This window comes from Cydia splendana, chromosome 4, assembly GCF_910591565.1.
Source record: "Cydia splendana chromosome 4, ilCydSple1.2, whole genome shotgun sequence".
NCBI lineage: Eukaryota > Metazoa > Arthropoda > Insecta > Lepidoptera > Tortricidae > Cydia > Cydia splendana.
Window position 1 is genome coordinate 11,651,468 of NC_085963.1, and position 27,343 is coordinate 11,678,810.

Sequence of the window (27,343 nt, forward strand, 5' to 3'; positions counted from 1 at the left end):
ATACCCTAAATGGGTCACGTCTACAATTTGCCGTTTACGCTTAGGGCCAGTTTGTACGCCTGTATTCCTTGCCAAGATACGGGTCCGGGATACGTCACTGTGCGAATGTGGGTTAGACGAAGGCACCGTAGATCACATTTTCTTCTCTTGTCCGAGATTCAATTACTCTTTGTATGATGTGTTACCTTCAAATATTCCGCGACCCATTAATTTTTACTCACTTCTCACTCTAATGGACCCGCCCCTAACTTCTATCCTTATTAAGTATGTACAGGAACATAATATAAAACTTTAATTCTTACTGCTCGTCTTACTATTATTTTCTATCTATCTATATAATTTAATCTCTACGTTTTTTCCTCCATTTCATCCGCTATGTTGCTTGCCTTAACAATCTGTCATCCGCTTTCCGCTCTTTTTCACTAATGTTGGTACTATGTTAATTGTGTCATGTCATGTATTTGTCTGTGATGTCCATAATAATTTGTTTGTTTTAGGTTCCCAGTCTATCCTTCCACAAAAATCAAAATTAAACCGAACATTCTCGTCTCATAAGTCAAAAGTCTACACCTCGACATTGGCAGAATCCACCTTGCTAAATTTAGCGAGGAGTAAAAGCCATAATAATAATTAAAAAAAAAAAAAAACGTTGAATTTGCGAATACGTTACTGTTGAGTGTTGTCTAAAACAAATCGTCGGAGACAAAAATACATTACATATTTCTCTGTAATGGTTGATCAGACTTAATTTAAGATACAAGAAGCTTAAAACAATACAATGATTTCCGTACTACGTGAAAACATGGAGGACATTCGCATTGGAAAGATCGACGACTGTAAGTGTTTTGCTGATTTGTTGTTAACTTATGATTACTCTCCAAAGTCTAATTAGATAACTTAAATGCATGAGTATTTAACACAACAGGTGACACAGATATGCGAAAAACTGGTCAAGAAATGGATGTGATAAGGCAAAGGACTGTGGCGTACGAGTACCTTTGCCGGTTGGAGGAAGCCAAGACGTGGATGGAAGCATGTTTAAAAGAGAAACTACCGCCGACTACTGAATTTGAAGAAAATCTGCGCAACGGTGTATATTTAGCAAAACTGGGCAATTTTATTGCACCTGAATCACTCGCCTTGAAGAAAATTTATGACATTGATCAAAGGCGTTATAAGGTGAGAAATATCATTTTCATATGTATACAGCGAGCTGCAAAAGTGCATACTTACCCGTTTTATGAATGGATTCCGTTTCTGCACAGCAGTATATATTTTACATTATGTACTTGCAGCTCTGCAGAATGTAGTTTAAACAAATAACATTAGTAGAGTATCTGTGAAACAAAAATTATTAGACATTGAAAAACTGACTTCAATTATTGCCAACCAATCCTTCAATTTATTTCAGTTCCATTTAATTGTGAAATTCTTAGCCTCTTTTAATTCCATGTCACATATATTAATTGTGAAATTCTTAGCCTCTTTTAATTCCATGTCACATACACTCGGCGTCACGGAAATCGCACACCCACGGATTTTTGTTTCAAGCCGTTATAAACCTTATGTTGTTGAAGGTAAAGTATGAGTGTGTGGGATCATTTTAAAGAGAATTTAACCCTTCATTTAAAAACAATGCAATAGTTACTAAAGAGTAAAAAAAAAGGCACCTTTTTTAATAAGAAATAAAAATCGTATATTCATGCAAAAAAATCAACAAATTAAAACACAATAAAATCAACAAATATCGGAATACAAATGCCTAAAACTAAACTTAAAACCTAGTGTTGCCTCCTCTGGCCTTAATGACTGCCTCCATGCGAGCCTTCATGGACCTCACGAGAGACACGACGTATTCTTGAGGAATAGCATCCCACTCTTCAATGACGGCATCTCGAAGCTGTTCCAGGGTCGCAGGTGCAGGATTACATGACCGCACCTTCCGCTTTAGCTGATCCCAAAGGTGCTCTATGGGATTCAGGTCCGGACTCCTTGCTGGCCACTGCATGACGGTGATCCCAACCTGATCAAGGTAGTCCCGAACAATCAACGCTGTGTGGGAGCGGGCGTTATCCTGCATGAATGTGAATCCAGGACCGACAAATTCGGCGTATGGAACCACATGGTCCTCCAGGATCTCTGTGATGTACCGATGAGCAGTCATGGATCCCTGGCCTCGACCACCACCAGTGCGGGAAACACAAACGAGCTCGGTTTTGCCGGCGAGGGAAATGCCACCCGAGAACATGCAGGATCCTCCTCCGTATCCGACGGTTTCTTCAAGACAGGCCTGTGAATAACGTTCCCCTTGCCTCCTGTACACTTTTCTGCGCCTATCGTTGCAGAACAGGCACACCCTGGTCTCATCGGAGAAGAGAACAGCCTTCCATTGGTCGACCGTCCAATCCTTGTGTTCGCGAGCAAACTCACGTCTGACTCGCCGATGCTCTGCCGTCAATTTGGGACCCGTAGCCGCTCTATGGGGCATGATCTTCTTCTCCCGCAACCTTCTTCTTACTGTAGAGACACTCACCACCGTTCTCCGAACTGCTTGCAGCTGTTGCTGCAGCTGGACAGCGTTGGAGAAACGGTTCCGCAAAGACGTCGACACAATAAAGCGGTCGTCTCTTTCGGAAGTGCAGCGTTGTCCTCCGGATCCAGGCTTCCTGGTGAAGCTTCTAGTCCTCTGGAATCGATGAACTGCTCGGAGAACTCGGAAACGGCTTATGTTGAGTTGCCGAGCAACCGCAGACTGCGTCATTCCTGATTCCACCAGGGCTACTGCTTGAGCTGCTTCTGCTTCCGTGGTATCCATTTTCTTGGGGTGTTTTCTTTCTCCAGCTGTTCCGGTGTGACCTCTGTGAACTCTGGATACCGAATGACCCATATTCCACTTTTACCCCCCCTTTTAAACCTATCCAAGGTAACGCAACTAGCGACCCTTACAACGCGTATTGTAGGTGTTCTTTCAGAACGCCGTAATTTCGTGATTATTATTATTTTTCCCAAAAATGCTTTACTCATGTTTTAATGCTTATTAATTGTGCTTTTAAATGATGTATATATTGTGAGGGTATAATACATATGATAAGAGCTATATTCGCTTAAAACAAAAATCGGTGGGTGTGCGATTTCCGTGACGCCGAGTGTATAATTTTCAAAAACAATATTGAACACGGTGACATACCACTTTTGTTAGTTAGTGGCCAATTGTTAGATATAAATGTTCTTCAAAATCTACAGGTATTAATGGGTTGGCATGCACATTTAACGCCCTTGGAGTGGCAGGCTACACAGGCTATGGTGACCCTTACCATCGGGCAAGCCAAGCTTTGCTGTATGGTATAAAAATGTGTATAAAGCTAGCTGTGCCAGCTGCTCCTATTTGTGAATAACCCATGTCAGTCCTTTTCTTTCCCCTAAGAGGGAGGGGGATAACAGAAACACCAGGGATAATGAAAAAAGTCTTCATGTGTAAAGTAAATTTCATCAAAATCTTAGGGAAATCTTAGTTATCTTTTGGCACTTAAACTACTGAACTCTCAGTAGTTTAGCTGCCAAGAGATTATCATTGTGGGCCCACCATACAAAGTTTTTCTTTTTAATTTGAACCTTGTTGTATAGTAGATTAGGGTGACATTCGTTTGTTTTAGAAAACAATGAATCAAAAGAAATGTTACCTTTTGTAGTTTTTTAAAGGTTCAAATTAGATTGAAAAAAAAAGAGTGTCCATTGTAATGCACATTGGGCCTTACGAGGTTAAGCACATGAGAATTCTATAGTAAAACCAAATTTTGCATTGCAGGTCATGGGTTTGCAGTTTAAACATACAGACAATATTAACATGTTCCTGCAAGTTTTAAGGAAAACTGAACTTCCTGTTGTAAGTACTGATAGATAACCCTTATTGATAACCACTGTTTTACAGTTAATTCAATATAGAATTTAAAAAATGTTGTAGTGACTGTTCTGTGACCTCTAACCCTGGGAGCCCTGGGAGGAACCTTATTGGGATTTGGCTGATTTATACACATTATTTTCTACCAATGACGAGCAACTGCTGAGTCAATAATTGTATAAGAAACACTCTGGTATAGTCAACAAAATATAATTTGTACCAATTTGCCATACAAATTATTCTAGAGATTTTGTCAATATAAGAACAGGGTTCAAACTGATCGCCTCTGGTTTGGAAGCCATACAACTTACCAATTGGGTGCCATTCTACCAGTTTTCTGTAATCAATCAAATCCAGCATGTTAAGCCACTTCCCTCCCAGTGACTGATAGAACTGAGATTTGGCATGTTACTTTGGCTACAATACAATTTTCTCCAATCTCATTATTTTTTGGCACATGAGACTTATTGATGTTGAGTAAAAAATGACCATTTTAAGAAAAAACCAGTCCACAATAAAAAGGAAATTATTTGTTTGAATCAACGATTCATTGATATTCTAAAATGCGTTTAGTCTAAGATAGACTCTTGGAATTTGCTGCTAATATAGATGGCGCTATATAGCTCTGTACAAGATGCAGTCATTTTGGCTGTCGAAAGTTGACGGTTGTCAATTTAGTTACCACAAAACATCTACAGCGCCATCTACATCAGTTGTCACACCTGAAACACGATAATTTCTTAGACTTTATATGTCTTCTACAATCATTAACTCTTTGGTTTGATTAAAAGCATTTACCCCTTACCGCATACGAAGCCATATATGGCGGATAAATATTTAACTCTATTGACAGCTATTAAAGTTCAAATTTCAACAAATATTTTTTATTATATGCAGTAAGGGGTTAAAAAAAGTTAACTTTAAAGTTCGAAATAAACGGTCATTATTTTTTTCACCAGACATTCCAACCTGAAACAACAGACATCTATGACAAAAAGAATATCCCAAGGTTAATATACTGTATACATGCTCTAAGTACCCATTTGTTCAAACTTGGGAAAGCACCTCTCATTCAAGATGTCTATGGAAAAGCTGTGTTTACAGGTAAAATAAATCTCTACATTTTTATACCAATACTTATGCGTTTAAGTAATACTAATACATCTACAATGCTGTTGCATATCTTATTTTTTCACTCCATTGTTCATTTAATTTTTTTTTTTTTTAGATGAAGAACTTGATACAGTCTCCAAAGACCTACAAAGATGCGCGCACCCAATGCCTATGTTTCAAAAAATTAGTGGTATCTTATCAAAAAACAATGTGGATGATGACCAAGGCATGCATAAAGCTGTAATCGAACTAAATAAACTTTTGGACAGTCATAAACCAATTACTTCTGCCTTATTGAATCCACAACTCAAGTTAAAATATGTCCAAAATCGTCTCATGGACGAATATAAAAAGGTATTGAAGGCTGCTAAGCATGAAAAATTACAGGCCGCCCATAACCACTCCCTTAATGACAGCTACATCCCTGACGAGTATGACGAACTGCTTACCATTGTAGAAATACAAGGGCACATAACTGCCACGAATTACAAATTTCTATGGAAGAAACTATGCTCCACTTCAAATGATAATGACATCAATAGCTTGCATAAAATCTTCAATGAATCTTGGGTGAAAGTAAAGGACTATAACCCAGACAACTTGGATTTCTATTGTGATGTTGTCAAAGAAATAATTGAAAGTAATAAAGATGTCGAGGTTGAAAGCATCACTAATTGGCACAAGATATTCCAGAATGTAATTAATGAAGGTAATAGAAAATCCATTGAGCATGGAGATCATAAAACTGCTATCGCGAAAGTTAATAGTGCTTTGGATGATGGTAATTGTGAAGACTTGTATAAAGCATTGACAAATCCTAATCTAGAACTAAATATTAAGGTAGATAAGTATGCAATCCCTCTTATGTTTGAAGAAATGAAGTTAGAGAAGTTTGAACTCGAGAAAAACTTGAATGAGAGTGAGATAGCCGCATCCGTGTCGTATTTAACGGCAATTGCAGCGGTGTCTCAGGCTGTGGAGAGGGGGGATGAATCGGCTCTCTGGAAGACATTGACTTTGAAACAGGTGCACCTCGAGGGCCTGAGGCCGCACTGCCGCCGCCGCTACCTCTCTGCGCTCATGACCGCGTTGCAGGTCAAAGTGAGGGAACAGTGTGCTTGTCCCTTGCTTACGTTAGAAGACATTAGGGACACTATTGAAATGGTTAATTTGGAGGATGATGACAATGAGGAATTAGTGGCAGTAATTGAAAGAATTAATAAAGCAGTATCTGATGACAATGTGGAGGCACTAATGCCTCTTCTAAAAAGTGCTTATTTGAAGATACCAGCCCCTTTACATAAAGAGGAGAAACATCTCTATTTAAGAATGCTGAAGAAAAAGTACCTACATAAAGATTCACAAAATCTTTGGCTTGATGACATTGTTGACACTATAAATGAGGTGAATGAAGAGTCTTCAAAAGTTAAAGACTTGACTGATACTTTAGTTCAGTTAAACTCAGCAGTTTTGAAAAATAACGTTGATGAATTCTGGGAGGCTCTGTTATCGACTATTTTCTCTAATTTGATGGTAGACAGTGCATGTAAGAATGTATATTTTCAGACATTTACTAAAGCATTGAAAAAACGGGGTCACTATATCTGCCCATGGATAGTGTGCCACACAGATGCAGGGAATACTGTTTACATAGACATAGAGTCTTACACATACAGCTGGACCACCCCAAAAGACTTTGTTCCTTATGCGCGCTACTTCAGCAGAAAGGATGTGAATAGCCTTGTCGACAAAACAAATAAACATCACATCAATAAGTACAAGCAAGTCATCATAGAGAAAGCAATCGTAAAACTTCAGGCATATTGTAGAGGATACTTGTACAGAAAGAATTTACATCAAAGGTTCAAGTTCTTCAATGATAATGAAGTTTCTGTTATCAAAATACAAGCATGGTGGAGAAGTATATTGATTCAAAGAAAGTATATGGCAATGATTAAACTGAAGACTATAGAGGCTAAATTGCGGAAAGAGAGAAAGCAAAATCCTATGGCTTGGTATAAAATCCAGGTAGGTAACCTACCTCTTCCATGCTAAACTAAGAAGACGTATTTCCATACTAGTTTCACTTACGGCTAAATGGCGTGACATGTCAGAGATTTTGATTGATATAATTGTAGATTTTAGGTATGATATTTATACATTTATTTTATCGTAATGTTTTCTTACAGGAGCACAAGATAATAAAAATTCAAGCTCTCTGGAGAGGTCGCAGAGCTCGACAGGCGTTTGCTTCATTGTTCCACTCTCCCAACCCGCAACTAAAAGTTGTCAAGAGATTCATTCCCTTACTAGACTTTTCGACTGAAGACTACGACCGCGAAATTGAACTCCAAAGTTTAAAAGCTGAAGTTGTGCAGTCTATAAGGAAAAATCAAGAGCTATCCAAGCAAATTGACGACATGGATTTGAAAATAGGGCTCCTGGTCCAAAATAGAATTGCACTACAAGAAGTCGCCGCGCACGGCTTAAAACTTAACAATTTGGTGAAACACAATTCCGTGACTAAACTTGTTTTACAAAATCAGGGCAAAGGTACTTTAATGACGGTTTCCACTGCTGTCAAAGGTTTGAAGTCTCTTACAAAAGAATGTAAAAGACTTTTAGATGGCTACCAACATTTGTTTTATGAGTTACAAACGAACCCCACCTATCTGTCCAAACTACTGTTCTGTATACCTCAAAACAAGACTAATTTCTTCGTGCAGAATGTCGTTTTGAGTCTTTATAATTTCGGGGCTTATCCAAGAGACGAATATTTGTTACTTAAATTGTTTAGATTTACTTTGGAGGAAGAAATAAGCTGCAAAGTAGTGAAACCCTTTGACATAATAGCGTCAACTCCACTGGTGCTCAAGATGGCAGTTGGCCTATCTAGACAGTTATCGGGATTAAATAGCCTGCAGACTATTATTGGCCCCCTCGTTGAAAAGATGTTGAAGGATAGGGATTTAAACATAGAAACTGGACCTGTCGAGATTTACAAGGCATGGAGGAATGAAACTGAAATGAAGACAGGTGAAATCTCGTAAGTAGCATCTCCAAATGCACTAAGCAGAACTGACTCCTAACATAATCTTATTTATTGATGTATGTTCAGTATGTTGCCATACGGGTCCAGGGTTTCCGTTTTAGCAAGTAAGCTATCAAGGGTACCTATTTGATCCAATCTAACAAAGTTTCAATCACTTCTTTCTTTTGTTACTTTACAAATTACATCGGGACTATTCGGGATGTAATTAGTTTGACTTTCAATATCCAATGATTTTTTTTCCAATAAATTATTCACAATTATATTATCTTCTAGGAAGCTGCCTTACACGGTAACTCAAGAAGAAGCCCTAACATATCCCGAAGTCAAAACACGTCTTGAAAGTGCCCTTACCCAACTGAAATCCATAGTGACAATGTTCTTGGACAAAATTACCAACTCCACCGAACTGCTGCCTTTCTGCATCACGTACATGGCCCGAGTATTACATAGATCTTTGACATCGAAATTTCCTCATACACCTGAGAAGGATATTCTGAAGGTATTTATTCTGCATTTGTATAATGTGGACTTCTCATTCTGTATTGTATTATTAAACCATTGACCGTCAAAGACTTCAACAGGCGCGCACGATTACAGCTCAATATCAACCTTGGTGCATTTCGACAAGGTTCACTATGACGCGCACACGATAGGCGTGGCGTACAAAGATCGGGTACCTAATACGGCGGTAAAGGCGGTCTTTGCGTTGGACGCAGATCCGCAAGCCGCTCTGGTGAGCAAACGAGGCATCGGTATACGTGATAGAACTCTCTTCGGCGTTAACCCGTGGAGCGCCCTAAACAGACACGTGTGCTGGTAACTAGTATAGGAGTTCCATACTACGGTAATTCTGGGGCGCTCCAGGGGTTAACAGGCGCGCACCTAGCGTCTCCTGAGCGTTGGTGTCTAGTCAACTCTAGGGCTAGTGCTCGACGCAACATTTGCGAAACTGCGCCGCGACGCCATTTTCCATAGCGCTGACTAGACGCCGACGCTCAAAAGACGCTAGTGTGGGTGGCCCTAAAGCACACATTTGGCATATTAGGGATAGTCGAGTACTCCTTCAATATTAGTTTTACTGTCCTTTGTCCCTTTTTGTATAGAATTAGCACAATCATTCTTTGTTCCTGCATTATTTTTCAGGTGATTGGAAATTTGGTGTACTACCAATTCCTCAACGCTGCAATAGTGGCGCCCGACGCGTTTCACATTATCAACTTGCCGAACGGAGCTGGCCTCACTACGGATCAGCGGAAGAACTTGGCATCAGTGGCGAAAATACTGCACTTTTCAGCTGCAAAGAAAGGGGTTTGTGCTTTAAAATTTAATATGGCGAAGCTGCGATCATATATAACCATGGATACCGCCTTTAGGAACATTACCGTTCAAATTCTCGGGCCAAATTAGCACACATACACAATTACGCCTACATTCAAATAAGACGACGCGTTTACAGAGCCTGTAATCAAAGCTGGTAAACAAAATAAGAGTCATCTTTATTACACTAATGGTACATAGCTAAGTGTAGATGAAATGCATATAATGTCAATAACTACCAATCAGCGACATTAATCCGCTAATAACCTTCTTGCTGTACGTACTGGCCGCTGAGAGTTCGCGGTTCATATTTGATTGGAATATGACTTGGACAGGGATAGGTTTATGCCTTCGAGCAACACGGAAGGGAGGCGGCATTCGCACTATTTCCCCTCTGCCGAGGTACAAGATTAGCACGTCAATCTAATCTAGCGCGGGTAATAAAACTAGTTGCACTTGGATTTTTCACTAGACCGAGTCTAGACGCGCGCGTGAACACTGCTGCACAAAAATGCCTGTTTGCTCGGTTTTTTGTTGTAAAAAGGGGTCGGGGACATCAAATTTACAAAAAGAAAGTGTTACATTTCACATGTAATATTTTTTTTACATATCATACGTTTAATTACATTCAAACACAATTATTATATTTTAGTCTCATGTAATTGTTGGATTTATCGATTTTGCTCGCTCAGTACAAATTGCGGATCGGTCGAGCGACAAATCCGACTTCTCATCTCTCAGAATACAATAACATACTTCAACGAAAATGTGTTAGTGTGCGTGTAGTGAGGGGGTAACTGCACAAAAGATCCCTATGGGTCGAAGTGTATCCGCAAGGGCCCCCGAAAACAATAAGATAAGATAAGTGCGTGTAGTGACACTTGTCACTCGTCCGTACACAAAAAGAGATCGAGGTTTGCAAGATTTGTCTTTGACGTGTGTCATTTTCTATGTATTTGTGTCGTCATTACAGATTGGATTTTGTATGTAAGTGTGTGAGAAGTGCGACTGTGTGCACCTTTCCCCCCGCGAAAAATGGCAGAAAGATTTGTACGGTGAGATATCGCTTGGGCCCCTCCCTTCCGATGTGTCGGAAGCCGGTGTTGCTCGAAGGTTTATGCCGTACAGTGAAGAACCAGTCAAATAATTCACGTATAATAATTTAATGCAGATTAAAAGATAACTAGTTAAAATGTTGTTATGACATGACAGACTAACTCAACATAAGTAAATATATCATTGTTGTATAAATGTATTCCGCTATAATAAGTATTTTGTATATTTTATTATCAATCTGCATGGCAGTGCGAAGTCACGTTCAGGTATAGTCTGTCCGTTTTTCTAAGATCAAGTACGCCATAGTAAGTGTATGGCGAACTTGATCTTAGAAATCGGACTGGCTATACAGTCTGCAAAATTTACATGGGTACACGAATCGGGTCAAAAATATTTGAACAGGCGGAGTCACAATAAATCCCCACTTTCAGTTCAGAATATTTTATATGTATATAGCCGGTCAAGCAAGTTTGTCAGTAGAAAAAGGTGCAACATGAAAATTTTGTATAGGACCACAGCCGTTCGCGCGGTTACATTTTCTAAATTTGCCGCTCTCATAATATTTTAAACTTTCGCGTTTTGAACACATATTAACTCACATTATACGAAACGAAACTGATTTACGTCGGTAAATCAAGGTAATTGAATATAATTCGCGTTAGACCCGTCTATAATGTGAGTTAATATGTTTGCCGCTCTTTTCTACTGACGGAAATGGCTTGAGAGAGAACCTACATATATGTGACAGTAGAGGGTGGATTCAAATGATCAACATTTTCAGATAATGTGTGTATTTGTTAAATTAATTCAGTGAAAGCATGATAGGAAAAATGTATCTACATATAGGAGACCGGGTATGATTATCTCACGGGTTATATCTCATGAATAGAACATATTCTAGATATTTTGCCAGGCATCCACTCAATTTCATGTCTCTCTAATTGGACAGCTTTTTTCCATAGTTCTCTGCGAATAGCATCTTGTGGGAATCTGAATGGAAAGTAATGTAAAATGACAATACCAAATCTGATTATTAATTTGAAATAACTAGGTAGTTTTTTTTATAGCTCCATCTCATGAAATAAAAAAGGAAAATACAAATCTGTAAGAAGGAATTTATTACTACATTTATAATTATATAGAAAATACCTAAACCAAACACAAGTTAATAAAATAGTCTACTTCATTTAGCATAACACCATCCCTATCGCTATCCTCGCAATTTAAAAAGTCGTATGTTGTTATGAAAGTCGTATGCAGTTGTTACGTTTTAGCTTAGCACGGTAGTATTGAAAAGAAATCGTCATGTTTTTTCCAAATTCTACTGAACTTATCTGTTTACTACAAGTGAAAAGTGATTCCACTGTCCTTGGTATGAACTAAAATAACTTCTGCACCACTTCACAACACATGAATATATTTTTAATTACAAAAAAACGTTGTTTTTATAAATCAATTAAGCCATTTGTCACTGACTGTCATCTCGGTGGTACTGAGATTGCCAATCGAGCAGTTTGTAAGTACCGCCTATCGCGGGGTAGTTTGCGTTGGGTCATAATTGAGCGGACAGAATACTTCCATGTATAGCATTTCGCTGTGGCGAAGAGTGTCAGTCTTCGCCATGTGCAAAGACTTTTATCTAAATACCAGATCACGACACACGCTTTTCATTCGGGTCTCTATTGTTTCCAATAAAGTTTTAAATCATAATGTATTGTTTGTCCGCATTTTCGTTAGTCATAATTTGGTTTTCCTCAGAAATGCGTAACTTTTCAGGGTTGCCATAAAACAAACCTAACCTAACCTAGCCTATCTATAGGATAACTTTACGAAAATCCTGAAAAGTTAACGGTTTCAGAATTATGAATAATGATAATCTGAATCATTATTACATTATGACTTTCAATAATTATGTCAAACAAAGGGATCCGTTTTCATTCGTTATCAAAAAAATATTACCATAACTATGAGAGCTCACGCTACTTACGTTATGCATATATTATGGACATCATTTTACGGTTTCTCGAGGTTAGACATAGCCAAAGACTATTCTGAATTTCTTAATCATATTTGCTCACACATCTACTCTTTTTCCAGTTCGGCGAAGAATCCAGCCATCTCCGTTGCCTGAACCCTTTCATAGTGCATTGCCACGAGAGGATGAAAGAGGTGTTTCGCCGCTGCTGCCGCGGACCCACGCTCGAGGAATACTTCTTGGTAGACGAGTATACTGAAGCCACATTGCTACATCACCCACATATTTATATTACAGTCCAGGTTAGTTTTTTTGTTATTTTTTTTTAAGTGGTGGTGGCCGAGTTAATATTACGTCCGACTTTTAATCCGGAGGTCCCGGGTTCAAATCCTGGCTCGTACCAATGAGCTTTTTGGAATGTATGTACGAAATATCGTTTTATATTTACCACTAGCTTTTCGGTGAAGGAAAACATCGTGAGGAAACCTGCATAGATCTGCGAAGAAATTGAAAGATGTATGTGAAGTCCCCAATTCGCATTGGGCTAGCGTGGGGACTATAGCCCAAGCCCTCTCGCGCATAATAGGAGGCCAGTGCCTAGAAGTGGGACGTATATACGCTGAAATTATTTACTAGGCGTGGCGTTCTAAGGGTTAAGCAAACCAGTTTAACAATACTGTACATTCGTTCACGAGATTGCAAAGCCAATGTGGTTTCACTATAGATAGTATCGATCTAACTATAATCTAATACAAGAAGTCTAGAGATAATCAAACCATGTAAAATAGTATAAAGAGACTATTTTCCGGTTTAGGTGCGGTGCGGTTTTACAGTAGCAAAAAAATGGGTATAAACTGTAAACACAGAAACAATTTTAACATTTGTAAACACATTTGGAGCTTACTACCTATTTTTAATTCATAGTTTGATAACTTTACAATATACAAATTCATAAATACACAAAATCATTCCCGCACCCTTTAGGGTTTACCGCAGGGTATGAAAATAACCATTGCGTGTTATCTTTTACAGGAGATTGTAGACACGCACGCCCTGCTAATCGAGTACCAGGACGTGCTGGCCCCGGACCCGCGCGACCGCCTCAACGAGCTGCTGGATGACCTCGGCGACGTGCCGTCTGTCGCACAACTCGCTTCAAGGGACGTCGATTCGGTAAATTATCGAATTTCACTTTTTCAATTGTAGAGTCAAGGTATTAAATATCGACACGGAAAAAGCACCAGAAATATGTACAAGTGGCGTTCAAAAGTGCATGGATAGATGTCGACCGTAATGCCTTAATATTACGGTTGAAACATGTCCATGCACTTTTGAACGCCAGTGCACACCCTACCTTAATGTATGGGCAATAAGGTGTATACATCTTCTTGGCACTTTGTCCATGTCGATATTTAATATCTTGACTGTACTCAGCCTGAGGCAAAGATTGTGTCAAGTCTGTTGACGTTTGAAAATCTGACCACAAAACATGACGTGGTAGAGCGCCATCTATTTCAGTTGTTAAGGGGCAAAACATTTCTTTTAGATACATCTCTTTATTATCAATAACTTTTTGACCAAGTCAAGTAAATTAAATAATAGTCCAGGGTAGACTGTTATTTATTGTACTGTAGTTACTCAAAATGCCCTATGGACCTTTTCGCTCAGTTTCGGAGATATAACCAATGTTTATTCGAGCGAAACTTAAAGGAGCTCTAATACAAAAATTTGAATAGAGGAATGCCTACCACACTTAGGTACCTTTCTCTAAGACTGAGAGCAATGTATTTTTTTCTTTTAGCAATTTGGTGACTCCGTGGAAGAAAACGCGAGGTTGGAAGTGTGTTTAGCGCTCGTGAATAAATTCCAAGCCCCAGCAGACGACATGACTGATCTGAACAAGCTGTTTATTAAAACCAAAGAATTGTGCGTCGCTGTCTTACCGTTCCTGAACGGTTAGTTCTCTTTGTATGTATTTTAAACGAAAAGATACCTTAAGGACATTTATCCTGGTATTTTATAGGTAAATAACTTTTTGCGGTAACAGGTTTTTCTATAACGGGTGAATTTGATAGGCTTTTCTGCAAAGTTATCTTGATTCTCGCTTTTTATTTTATGAATACTACTTTGATGCTACAATATACCAAAGGTACATAACAACAAACAAATTTTAGCTATTATACGTCTTGTAGGAAAATGACAAATATCGCCATAATTGTCAATTTTACTTTTATTACATTACCTATAAACGACTGCACGGAGTGCAGCAACTCGCTTAACTTTTAAGTTTTTATTTTAAATACTAAAACTAAGATGAGTATCTGTTGTAACGCTAGGTCACGCTAGGGTAGGGTCGCGGGTCAATGAAACCTCAAGTTACTTAATAAATAACTATATTGTCCGTTCCTCACAGCACTGGGTAGATGAGCGCACTGAGAATAACACTGGCCTGACTAGAGTCCGGTAACGGAGGCGCCAAGTAAGAGGTTGCAGTGACCAGGTAGCACCACGTCAGCTAGGCATGGCTCCAGCGAGTTCCGTGACTGTCTGTAGTACGGCAACTCCAGCCCTTACGCTGGTACTTCGGTGTCGTGTAAATGATCCTGGAATTCCCAGAGATAAGCGTTAGGGTGCAGGCCATATCGTCTGTTTGTGCCGGTCAAGGTCCAGTGTTATGTATTGAAGGGAAGCGCAATTAACTAGCTCAACTGGCAACTTTAAAAGCTTATAACATTATTTAATAGCACATGTCTAATATACAATTAAGCACATAAGCTATATAATGTGAACTCACCCCAGCGGGAAAACACTCGACACTAAAATTAATAAAATAAGTATACGCGACACCACATGCAACGTGTCGAATAACGGAATTTTTAATTGCAAGTAACACGCGCTCCCCGTTCGATGGCTAGGAGCGGTGTGAAGCCAGAGAAAACCGAATGCCGCTCGCCGGCGGCGCTCGCGCATCATCGGAGTAGCTCGTTAGCGTTAGGGATCCGCTCTCGTCCGCGTACTGCAGCGCGCGGCGATTAAAACCTTTAGCGCTTTAAGTAAATAACGTGGTTCCGTATTAAGATTAAGTTAACGCGTACTCTGAGAGTGCGACGTTACAGTACTCCGCGGCAAACGGAAGGATTTGCGACTAGCAACGGAAATCCGTCTTCCTAATCTGCATAATTTGTTAACTTCAGATCTTTGATATGCCAGCAACCGATCGACTGACCAGACTCGTCACTCAGTTCGTAGACTAAAGGCGATTTTTTACCAATTATCCTGCAGGGCACGAATTTAGGTGCTAGTTTTTTGCTGAACCTTTTGTCCTTGTCACTTTGATAAAATGTTCTCTTCCAGACTAAGTCTCCTATATTAAACTCTGCAGGTTTCCTTCGTAAGTTATACGATTGGCAGTTCCTTGAATGAGCTTGTATCAACGCCGCTTGTACCTTATCAAAAATGCTGGAAAGGACACCTAGATTTTCAGCATAAGCATCCCGAGGCTGATAGATAAGACTGTCACATTTTGCATCTATATAGTGCGAACCACACGTAACCAACTCTCGACCATGCACAAGGAATGAAGAAGAATAACGCGTAACTTCATTATAAGAGTTGTTGATAGCAAATTGGATCTGTGGTATCTGTTCATCCCAAGTACGATGATCTTTATCAACGAATGTCGAAATTGCGGTCATAATTGTTTTATTATATCTTTCGACTGTATTTACATGCGGGGAATATTTAGGAGTGAAGTGCACGTTAGGTACTTTATATTTATCAAGCATATTTTTCAATGTTGCACTTATGAACTGCTTACCATTATCGAGAATAACAGTTGCAGGAATGCCATGCACAAGGAACACGTTTTCCTCCAAAATTTTAGTAATTATCGCAGCAGTAGCGCGTCGAATAGGGAACAGAAGGCAATATTTACTGAAGCAGCAAGTAACTACGAACAGAAATGTATTTTGTTTTTTGGACACCGGTAGCGGTCCTACTAGGTCTATGCTTATAGATTGGAAGGGCCTAGCGCATACCTTCGGCCGACCCATCTCTCCCAGCGGAGGATGGTTTTGATGTTTATGAGCAATACAAGCGTCGCAAGAGTTTACGAATTTCACTGTATCGCCATGCATACCCGGCCAATAGTATCTTAATGCAAGCCGCTTATAGGTTTTGAAAATACCGAAATGGCCAGCAATTGGTTGAGAATGATTCTCTTCCAGTACAGAGTGTCGTAGTTCGCTCGGTACAACTTCCTTCCAATCAAACTCCTCACGCAAGGGACAGTTGCTTTTCATTAATCTAAAAAGCTTCTGATCCCTTACTATATAATTTGGAAAAGAAGTAGGAGAATTTTGACAGCCGTTGTAGATATTTAAGTACCACTGATCAGTCGACTGAGCAGCGTCGGTACTGTCATCAATTGCAGAAACAGGGCAAGCTCGCGACAAGGCATCAGGAATTAGATTTTCAGAACCCCGACGATGCTTAATTTCAAAATTAAAAGCTGAAAGTCGCACACCCCAACGTGCAAGGCGGCCAGTAGGGTTATTTAGATTCAAAAACCATTTCAGAGCAGAGTGGTCCGTGTAAACAATGAATTTTTTACCATTGTCTAGGTAACAACGCCAATGCTCAATGGCAATCAAGACAGCCAGGGCTTCTCTCTCTGTAATGCTATAATTTCGTTCAGCTGGAGAGAGCGCTTTGCTCATGTATGCCACAGGTCGTTCCACACCGTCAACCGTTTGAGTGAGTAGGCCTCCGACGCCGTAGTCACTCGCATCTGTGTGGACCTCAAAGGCCATATCGTAGTTAGGGCAGGTCAGAATTGGGGCAGATATGAGGCACTCCTTCAATTTATTAAAGGCTTCGTCCGCTTCCTTTGACCAAACAAAGGGGGGAGCCTTCTTACTCGCAGAAGTTAATTGATTTAACGGACCTGCAATAGAACTAAAACTTGGTACGAATCTACGGTACCAGGAGGCCGTACCCAAAAATCTTTGAACTTCTTTTTTATTAGTTGGAGTAGGGAAGTTGAGGATAGCCTCGACCTTCCCTGGATCTACATGAAGTCCTTTAGAGTTGACAATGTAGCCCAAGTACTTTAATTCGTCACGGAAAAAGACAGACTTCGCAAAGTTAATAGTTAAATTTGCCGACCGAAGCTTATTATGAACCTTTTGAAGAAGGTTTATATGACCTTGGAAGTCAGATGAAACTAGAATAATATCATCCAAAAATACAAACACTGAATTCTCAAATTCTGGGCCATAAAATAGGTGATCTACAAGTCTCTGCATAGTTGCAGGCGCGTTAGTCAACCCGAAAGGCATAGTAACAAAGCGGAAGGTCCCACGAGACGCGACATAGAACGAAGTTTTATCGCGATCTTCATTCGCTATGGGAATTTGCCAGAAGGCTTTAGATAAATCGATACTACTTAAATACTTTGCGTTTTTCAAATTGTCTGAAATTTCTGCTATGTAGGGTAGTTTGTAAGCGTCTTTACGTGTAACTGAGTTGAGTTTGCGACTGTCCAAACAAAATCGCAACTTCCCGTCTTTCTTTGGTGTGAGCAAGACTGGCGATGACCACGGGCTCTCACATGGTTCAACGACACCAAGTTTAATCATATCATCTAGTTCCTCACCGATTATACGCATCTTTTCAGGTGGTAGCCTGTAATATCGCTGTCGTATAGGCGGCGAGTCCCCAGTGTCAATGCGATGCTCAACCAAGTGCGTACGGCCTAACCCCGCTACTTCAGTTGATATAGATTCGAACTGTTTGATTACATTGGTTGCAGTTGCTAGCTCAGAGTCATTTAATTCATTTAATGAGTGTAACATGACAGAATCCTCCGCAATTGCCGAAATTTGCTGGTCATCTGGTGACAAGGAAATCGATTTACAGTGTTTTGGAAGAAGGTCGAACTTAATCCAAAAATCCGCCCCAAGTATCAGAGGACTAGTGACCGTAGGTATAGCATACGCTTTAATAATGTGAAATTGACCTTGAAATGTCACTGGAAGATTAATGTAACCTACAGTTTCTAACCTGTGATTACCGGCAGTTACAAACGACTTAGAATCGTTGGTATCACAGAATGCCAAGCCAGTAGAAGCGGCCAAGTCTAAGTGAGAGTTATTTCCAAGTACCGTAACCCATGAACCCGAATCCAATAATCCACATAAGGATTGATCTCCCACATTCACAGTCGCATAGGGACGCACATCTCCAGATGGCTTTTTATCGAAGATTGTTGCAATAGAATAGCTCGAGAAATAAATTTTGATAGTTTCTAACCAATCTTGCCAGTCTTTGTTATCGAATTTGGCAATATTATTGCAACAACCTTCCGCCTTTAGTTTTTTGAAGGTTTAGTAGATTGGCATTTAGGGCAGGTAGGGAATGTATAATCTTTTAAACCACATTTGAAACATATCGGGTAACGCTCCTCTTTACATTCCTTCAGCGAGTGCCCGGCACTGCGACAGCGAGGACAAAATTGAGCCTTAGCAGTTGAAGTACCTGGTCTTGACTCAATAGCCGCCACCGGTGTATAGTTGTTGCCAGATTTGTGCTCGCGATCATAAGTATTGTGGAAAGTTCTACGCTCAGAAGAGCCATAATTATTTTTAAAAAATGGCGCTTTTGACTCAAACCTATTGTAGGCCAGGTCTGGTGCCAAAGTTGTGTTGGTAGATTTAGGTGGCTCGCGAAATTGAGATGAAAGGCATTGGATTTTCTCAAAGTTAAGACAAATCTTGCGAAGTGTTGCAATAGAATCGATACCGTTTATATAAGATGCCAACACCGGGGAATAGCACGGTCTTATGTTGTGTAGCAAAGTATGTAATTTTTCTTGTTCTGTAATCGGCGTTGTCAACCGTGAGAATAATTCAGACATAATCGCTAAATAAATAGTGATATTCTCCTGTTCCCCTTGCGTTCTGCTACGAATTTCCGTCATAAGTCTGTAGTCGTAATCAAACGGGCTAAAGTCCGAGACGAGTTGTACAATTAAGTCGTCCCAACTCGTAACGGAATCACGCATACCGCGGTACCAGTGCAGGGCATTACCCGTAAATATTTCCGAAGCATACATTAACAATTTCTCAGAGGATAGATTCCTAGCAGTTTTGTACTCGTTTATTCTTTGAACAAATGCATGAACGCAACTTCTACCATCGTATTTAATTTTGAAATCGCTAAATTTTGTGTGGTCGCATTGTACTGTGACCACAGACGGTCCTTCTAGTGAAGACGATTGTTGAGCACAGTTGGTGTGCTCAGATGTAGCAATTTGAGCAGGTTGACTAATTTTAAATTGGTTAATTTTCTTTGACAATGTATTAAATTCCTTCTGTATCGCTTTGATCACCGACGCTTGAGAAATGTCAGTGTCATCTATTCGTCTCAAACGATGAAAAATGTGGTTATGTAATGCAGATGTACGTTGAAATAAATTATTATCATATTTATCCTCCAGCGAGGTAATTTTTGAAGCAAGCTCATTCAAGGATATACGCACGCCATCACAGTCCTCCTTAGCCTCAATACCAGAATCAAGAACATCATCATTCGGAACTAATAAGACCAGTTTATTTATTTGTTTTCGCAATCCTAGCACATTTGATGCTGGCTCACCGCCCCTAATGAGCACTTCATAAGTTAATTCGTTTTTATTTAGCATGAAATATTTGATGGGGTGAGTTTCCATTTTGTTTACAACTTAGCAGCAGATTATTAAATAGAGAAGCAGAACTAATCCTAATACACAACTACTTGTACACTAATAGAAGAGAAGAATGATTGGAGTAACAATAATATTATACTGTGCTATATGAGATTTACACGTAAATTGAATTAAATTACGATTCGGTTTTATGAACTACGCTGCGAAATGAATAATTAGCATGCAAAATCAAAAGATATTTCAAATGCAAACTGTTACGTAAGTTTACCCTCACAATTACTCAGTTATATTAAATATTCGTAAACTGTCCGATTACAATTCCACAATACACTGCTTTGCCAATTAACTATAACAATATATTCCTAAATTAGCATTTATACGCAACAGTCCACAGTAAAATAATTGATTAAAATTAGTTGAATAGATACATAATCGTGAATAAAAATAAAGCGGGTAGAACGTACCAGTTTGCTGCCGTAGAACCTCCTCGTTCACAATGTTGCGTCAGCCAGGTTGAGAGCTAGATAGATAGACCTGATGCCACCCAGTGCCATTGGAACAAAACAACCACGTTGGGCGCCACTGTAACGCTAGGTCACGCTAGGGTAGGGTCGCGGGTCAATGAAACCTCAAGTTACTTAATAAATAACTATATTGTCCGTTCCTCACAGCACTGGGTAGATGAGCGCACTGAGAATAACACTGGCCTGACTAGAGTCCGGTAACGGAGGCGCCAAGTAAGAGGTTGCAGTGACCAGGTAGCACCACGTCAGCTAGGCATGGCTCCAGCGAGTTCCGTGACTGTCTGTAGTACGGCAACTCCAGCCCTTACGCTGGTACTTCGGTGTCGTGTAAATGATCCTGGAATTCCCAGAGATAAGCGTTAGGGTGCAGGCCATATCGTCTGTTTGTGCCGGTCAAGGTCCAGTGTTATGTATTGAAGGGAAGCGCAATTAACTAGCTCAACTGGCAACTTTAAAAGCTTATAACATTATTTAATAGCACAGGTCTAATATACAATTAAGCACATAAGCTATATAATGTGAACTCACCCCAGCGGGAAAACACTCGACACTAAAATTAATAAAATAAGTATACGCGACACCACATGCAACGTGTCGAATAACGGAATTTTTAATTGCAAGTAACACGCGCTCCCCGTTCGATGGCTAGGAGCGGTGTGAAGCCAGAGAAAACCGAATGCCGCTCGCCGGCGGCGCTCGCGCATCATCGGAGTAGCTCGTTAGCGTTAGGGATCCGCTCTCGTCCGCGTACTGCAGCGCGCGGCGATTAAAACCTTTAGCGCTTTAAGTAAATAACGTGGTTCCGTATTAAGATTAAGTTAACGCGTACTCTGAGAGTGCGACGTTACACTGTTTTTCATAGAATATCATTTGTATTGTAGTAACCTATTTTAATTTATGTTATTCGTTTCTGCAGTCTACTTTCATATAAAGGCACTCTGTTATTCTCACGGTTATTACATATTTTTATGAATTCTTTTTCAAGGTGAACATTTACTAGAAGCCATATGCATCGGCACAACTCAAGAGCAACAAGAACAATATGCAGCAAAAGTAAAAAGACGCATTTATTCCGGCCAAGCGCGGCCCGACGACGCTATGACTCTACGCGAACACATCGCTAAACTGCGCAAAAATCTACAAATGCTCGAAGACGAGGGCTACGTGACTCGCGAAGATGGGTACCAAGCTTTAGTGACGTCTATAGCCCTCGATCTGTGCAATAAGGGCAAGTACAGACAAGCGCAAAGACGGGCCCTGGCGACACTTACGCGCACTAAACAAAGCTTGCATGAAAAAACTAAATATTACGAGGAAAAATGCAAATCTTATGACGAGTATATAAGGTCGTGTCTGGCTAATCTTCACGCCGGTAAAAGGTAAGTCTAAACAAGAACAGAGGGTCTACCGCGAAAATCGAATATCGAAATTTTGTTACCTGCCTCGCTATCGCTCGAATATGCAAAAGCGACAGAGTTAGATAACGAAATATCGCGGTAGGCCCTCTGTTCTGTTCCTGCAATGTAGGCGATAATGCGTTAAGTAATTTTTAGTGTCCGACCGAAACATGTTTTTTTGCCGAAACCGAAACCGAAACCGAATGTTCGGCTTTGGCTCTAGTTTCGGCCGAAACCGAAACCGAAACTTTTGTAGACTTGTTAAAATCGTTGAAAAAATGTCATAAAACCGCTTTTACACACATATTATGGGGCTGTCAACACCCAATGTCCTTGAAATTTATGTTACTTAAGCAGTTTTTTAAGAAAATTACTAGAGTTAGACCAAGGTAATTCTGCAACGATTTTGATATCACATGCAGTGCAAGTGTTACTTTAAACGTCAAAACTTCTATGAAATTATGACGTATAAATAACATTTGCACTAGTAGCACTGCGTATGCTATCAAAATCATTGCAGAATTTTCTTGGTCTAACTCTATTCATTCACTAGTCAAGCTAACATGTAGATACAGGGTCAACCAAAAAAGTAACCAAAAACGCGAGCGCAGCGAGCGCGAAATTTTTTGTTAACAATATCGCAAGGCCGGGTACCGATCTTCACCTGGGCCTAAAAGTCCGAAGTGCCCCAGTGAGGCGAACTTTCATGCGAAGTCAAAGCCGTGCTTCAGGCTTCAGGATAAGTAGTTAAGCACAGACTTCAACCAATATCCATTGTATTAAAAAGCGAGACCGGAGGCTAAGCTGAAGTAGAGGACATGTGGAACCCAAACCAATGGTAAATTGAGGTAAAAAGTGAGGCTCTAAGGTCGAGCACTCGTGTGAAAAACTGTACTGGGGACACTTTTAAGGGTTTTTTCTTCGTTTTAATCAATAGTCAGCTGTTCAGCTTCGCAAAATATTAACTATTGAGAAAATCAACTTTGCGGCCCAAGTTGAGCGTAGCGTAAAAATGACTGAATAAGTGAGTGAATATGAGCGAAAAAGACATCGTTCGACTCGGGCCGAGCTGATACTCGGCCAACGGCTACGTGCGACAGTGCTATCTCATTCACTCCGATACAATTAGACAGTGTGCGCGTTATAGGTATTGACAGCCTCTTAAGACAGCGTCGACCGTCCAGTGGCGCTCTCATTAGTGGAATTGTGTTTTATAATAAACCAATTAATTTCTGTACCTATACATGAATCAGTATATGTAGGTATGTATTAATATTGTTGTCCTACTTATTCCCCAACTTTTGGTCTTTGTCCGAAGTACCATTTCGTAAGTTTCGGCCCGGCCGAAAGGTTCGGCCGTTTTTTGGCCGAAACCGAAACTACAGCCGAAACATGATTTTTTGGCCGAAACTGGCCGAAACCGAAACCGAAACCGAACCTTCGGACGGACACTAGTAATTTTGTTTCAAAAAAATAATAATTTGATTATGTTTTTTAAGATTAGGTTATATTTGCCTAAGGGTGGTATTCCACCATTTCCATCCGTCTAATATCTTGGTCCAATGTGTATATGCATCTCACATTTTGCTCAATGAGAGAGTGAGACGCAATGCACATCGGACAAAGAAATTGGACAGGTGGAATACCGCCCTAAGTCATTATTTGATACAATTTTTTTTTCAGGAGTGTACACGCATCTCTAAGAAGATCGGGGAAAGACATCCAGAAGTTAAAATCGAAGCTAACAATCAAATATTCAGGTGCTAAGTTATTGGAGCGCGGCGTTTTACTGGAAATCGACGGTTTGCCGCCGTCTCAGTTCAAAAATGTGCAATTCGAAATAACACCCACCGACCACAATGGAGTATTCACGGTAAAAGGAAAATTCATGGGTGTAGAAATGGACTCTATTGAAGTAGATATACAAGATTTGCTTCAAAAACAGTATGAGGGTTGTGCAGTCATGGACATGTTTGGAAAAGCTAAGATTAATGTAAATCTTCTAATATTCTTACTAAATAGCAAGTTCTATGGTAAGTCTTAAATTTTAATATTAATTACGTATATTTAATATGGGATTTATTTGTAACGACATCGTAATTGAATCACATTTAATTATAATCATCACATTAATGAATTATCACATTAGTTAGTTATTATTACATATATTGTACCTGTGTTAGAATTTATAAGCTTGTTTTTATTGTTTATAATTGGTTAAATGATCATATAAGCGCAGAGAAAATTTACAGCCTGTGCTTCTAAAATTGATCACATTTGATTTTGTTTAACCTACGGCTACACAGTTAAATTTATCAAATTTGTAATATCTAACCTATTTTCTTTTAATGGCGCAAAACACAGCGCCGAGTTTTCTTTACGTACGGGTATAGGTACGTTTTTTACGGGCTCCGGCGTGACTAGGGCATGCAGTACCGGTTCCGGTACCAAGAATTTGATTTCCCGGTTCTGGGCATGGCTGGAACCGGGATTCCCGGTTCTTCCCGGTTCTCAAGGCATATTAAGATTATACTTAAGAAATTGTTTGTGTTAGTGTACAATCTTTATGAATGACTTATTTTCATATAAATTATTACATGCGTATTGATAAATGACTTATTTTATCAAAAAATCTAGCGTTCCAACCTATTTTACGAAACCAACCTGCACACGGCCCTCTACAGTTTGAGACTTTGCCTATGCTCGCTCACATTTTTGTAAATCTTCCGCTACGCCCCTTTGGAAATTCCCAATACCTAATCACTACAAGTCAATATTATTGCACGCGCTTTCATCGCAAAACCTTGGCTATAGGCTAGAGCCACCAGCCCTGCGAATCGCTGGTTTACCTCCGGCTGATGGGCATGGCATTACGAGTTACACGGGAGGCCCCGTAGTCGATGCACTCAGCACTATGACCCGACCACGGATTTTTTTCATATAAAACCAACTTCCTAGAAAGAAAGATGAATATTCGAATATACCTAATATCCTACTTACTCGAGCCAAAACGTAATATCGATTGGAATACCTACTTTACCAGGTTAATTTGTCGGGTTATTTGGGTCCCCCGTTTCATAGCAACATTATTAAATGTGATTTAATGTCCCGAGCTAAAGTACTAGTATTAAAATGGGAATAAATACGCATATTGATGAGAACCGGGAAGTACCGGTACCGGGTCTTCAGTACCGGTTCTTTCGACACAATGAAATTCCCGGGAATTCCCGGGAATTTGAGAACCGGGAATTCCCGGGAGCATGCCCTAGGCGTGACGGATGTAGCCGTGTAATGAAATAATTAAGAGACAGCAGCCTGTATATTGCTGGGTTCTAGTAATTAATTCTTATCATTAATATGCACAGCATAAACATAAGACAGCCCTTAATGATATAATAAGCACTTCGTCGCTACTGATTAGGTAATATTAATGGCTTTAAAATACTGTTACATTTAAGAATACTTATTGATAATTTCAGGAAATACAGTACTCCTTATCATAACTTTATACTAACCAAATAATGATTTCAGTATTGTTATTGAACCAAATGATTGTGATTTATTTAATTTATTGTTTATTAATTTCATTAATACGTGAATTTTTTGGACACTTTTCTACATTTTTATTACTAACAGAAATATCTACATGTAATGGAAGACTTTCTGGGCATTGTAGTTATTTTTTCGCATAACTAATGTTAATCTAACACGTGGTTTGAATATTTTCTTCGAACATACTTTGTTAAACCCATTGACTGTACCTATTTTAATACGTACCTAATATTTTTTAATAAACGAGGCTAACACTATCTTAGTATTTTATGTTCATTTATTGGAATAGCCGAAAGGGGTCTTAACCAGTGGCGTAGCTAGCATGGGTGGCACCCGGGGCGGAAATTGTGGGTGTCACCCCAAAATTCAATCAAAATTGTAAAATATGTTTAATATTTTACAATTATAAAATTACGTTTAATATTCCATAGCTCACAATTTACTCCATCGCTTTCATTTTAGATTCCATGAACTCTCAATAGTCCACACCCTGGCGGGTGTTGCCTCTGCGCGCCTTCTATGACACGGGCAAGGACAGCATCCGCTCGGTGTAACCCACATTTCATAAGTGTCATAAGGGCATCTACATGTTGGCTTGGGCTCCGCGCGTGCCTCCCAAAGGTCCGAGTCATCATTGTCCCGTAAAAGATATACAAATAATTTACGTTAAAAAAAAAACTTTTTTTGCCAAGTGCGCGATTTGAAAGAGATTCTGTAAAATCCCATTTCACTATGAATTTCAAATAGTCCAGAGTCACCCAATTAGAAACAGTGACATAGCTTCTCAATTACAGAAATAATCACATAATTAAAAAAAACCTTTCTGAATAAAAAAACCTACGAGGCGCCAACATATTGTTACATACCAGGAATCCCGAGAGATTTTAACCATGCATTTATATAGGATTGTTCATTTTTTTTTTAATGTTCTATTTCGAAAACCATTTCGAGATATGAGGTTTTCAAACAGTTTCCGACATTTGCTGCGATATAATAATTGAGGATTGAAGATATTTCAACAAATATCCTTATGACCTTAGTTTGACCTTTCTCGTTGGCTGAATGTAAAGTCATCGCATAATAAAAGTTATCGGACCATAGTAAATCAATCCGTCACTCACGTAATTGTCAAAGTTATCAGTGTCATAATGAAATTTTTCAGTTAAACCGCTGCGCTGGTTTGTTATGATTTGATTTATAATTGATACCTAAACAGTAGTTTTCGTTGCTTAATATATCAAAGACCTTGTTCCTACGTGTGGGAATGATTCACAAAAATAATTGTTCGAATCCGCGAAGACCTACGACGTGAAACATGGTGCCGTGAATTGAACTTGGAATACCTACCTACTTACACACAGTATTGCTGTGAGGATCACGTCGATGTAAGTATAAAATGAATATTATTTTACTACAATTATTTAAAAGCTCACTTTGTAGGTAGGGTCGCGGGGACCTATGTGTTTTCTGTGGTAATGTAGCCAGAGTATATAAAGGCAAACCGTTAAACAGAGATGGTGCCTACTAGAAAGAAACACTATACAAGAATACATAGTCATACTCAAAATTCAGCCTGAAACTGCTTTAAAAAGATATAATTTCTAATTTCCAGGTACATGTTGCAGTTCAAGCTGCTGATATCATGGTGGACAAGACTTAAGTTAATAGTTGTGAATAATAAACCATGTTTTTGTTTACCTACTTTTTTATTAATTTAGGAAATATATGTAAGTATATATGTTTCCCAAAAAAAA

The 27,343-nt window shown here is 39.4% G+C and overlaps 2 protein-coding genes across 2 annotated transcripts in view; both read left to right on the plus strand.

The window, feature by feature from the left end:
• The window catches only part of LOC134789925 (semaphorin-1A-like), a 194,357-nt gene extending 186,174 nt beyond the window's left edge, over positions 1–8,183 (plus strand). Inside the window, exon 13 of the transcript XR_010144133.1 lies at positions 8,173–8,183. The gene's annotated coding sequence lies outside the window, so the exon portion shown is untranslated. The remainder of the gene's footprint in view (positions 1–8,172) is intronic.
• LOC134789914 (ras GTPase-activating-like protein IQGAP1) lies at positions 660–25,846 on the plus strand. The gene is made up of 13 exons (XM_063760606.1): positions 660–836; positions 926–1,179; positions 3,806–3,883; positions 4,858–5,002; positions 5,127–7,039; positions 7,201–8,057; positions 8,337–8,562; positions 9,207–9,371; positions 12,534–12,713; positions 13,444–13,584; positions 14,213–14,366; positions 21,626–22,019; positions 23,721–25,846. The coding sequence occupies exons 1-13, from the start codon at positions 779–781 to the stop codon at positions 24,079–24,081; spliced, it is 4,926 nt and encodes a 1,641-aa protein (XP_063616676.1). The 5' UTR covers positions 660–778; the 3' UTR covers positions 24,082–25,846.
• The last annotated feature ends 1,497 nt before the right edge of the window (positions 25,847–27,343 follow it).

What these genes read in the sequence shown, in the direction of transcription:
- LOC134789914 (XM_063760606.1), top strand. Translation starts at nt 779, where the DNA reads ATGATTTCCGTACTACGTGAAAACATGGAGGACATTCGCATTGGAAAG. An exon ending in CATTGGAAAGATCGACGACT is followed by an intron (nt 837 to 925) that starts GTAAGTGTTTTG and finishes TTAACACAACAG; the next exon opens with GTGACACAGATATGCGAAAA. An exon ending in TGTCTTACCGTTCCTGAACG is followed by an intron (nt 14,367 to 21,625) that starts GTTAGTTCTCTT and finishes TTCTTTTTCAAG; the next exon opens with GTGAACATTTACTAGAAGCC.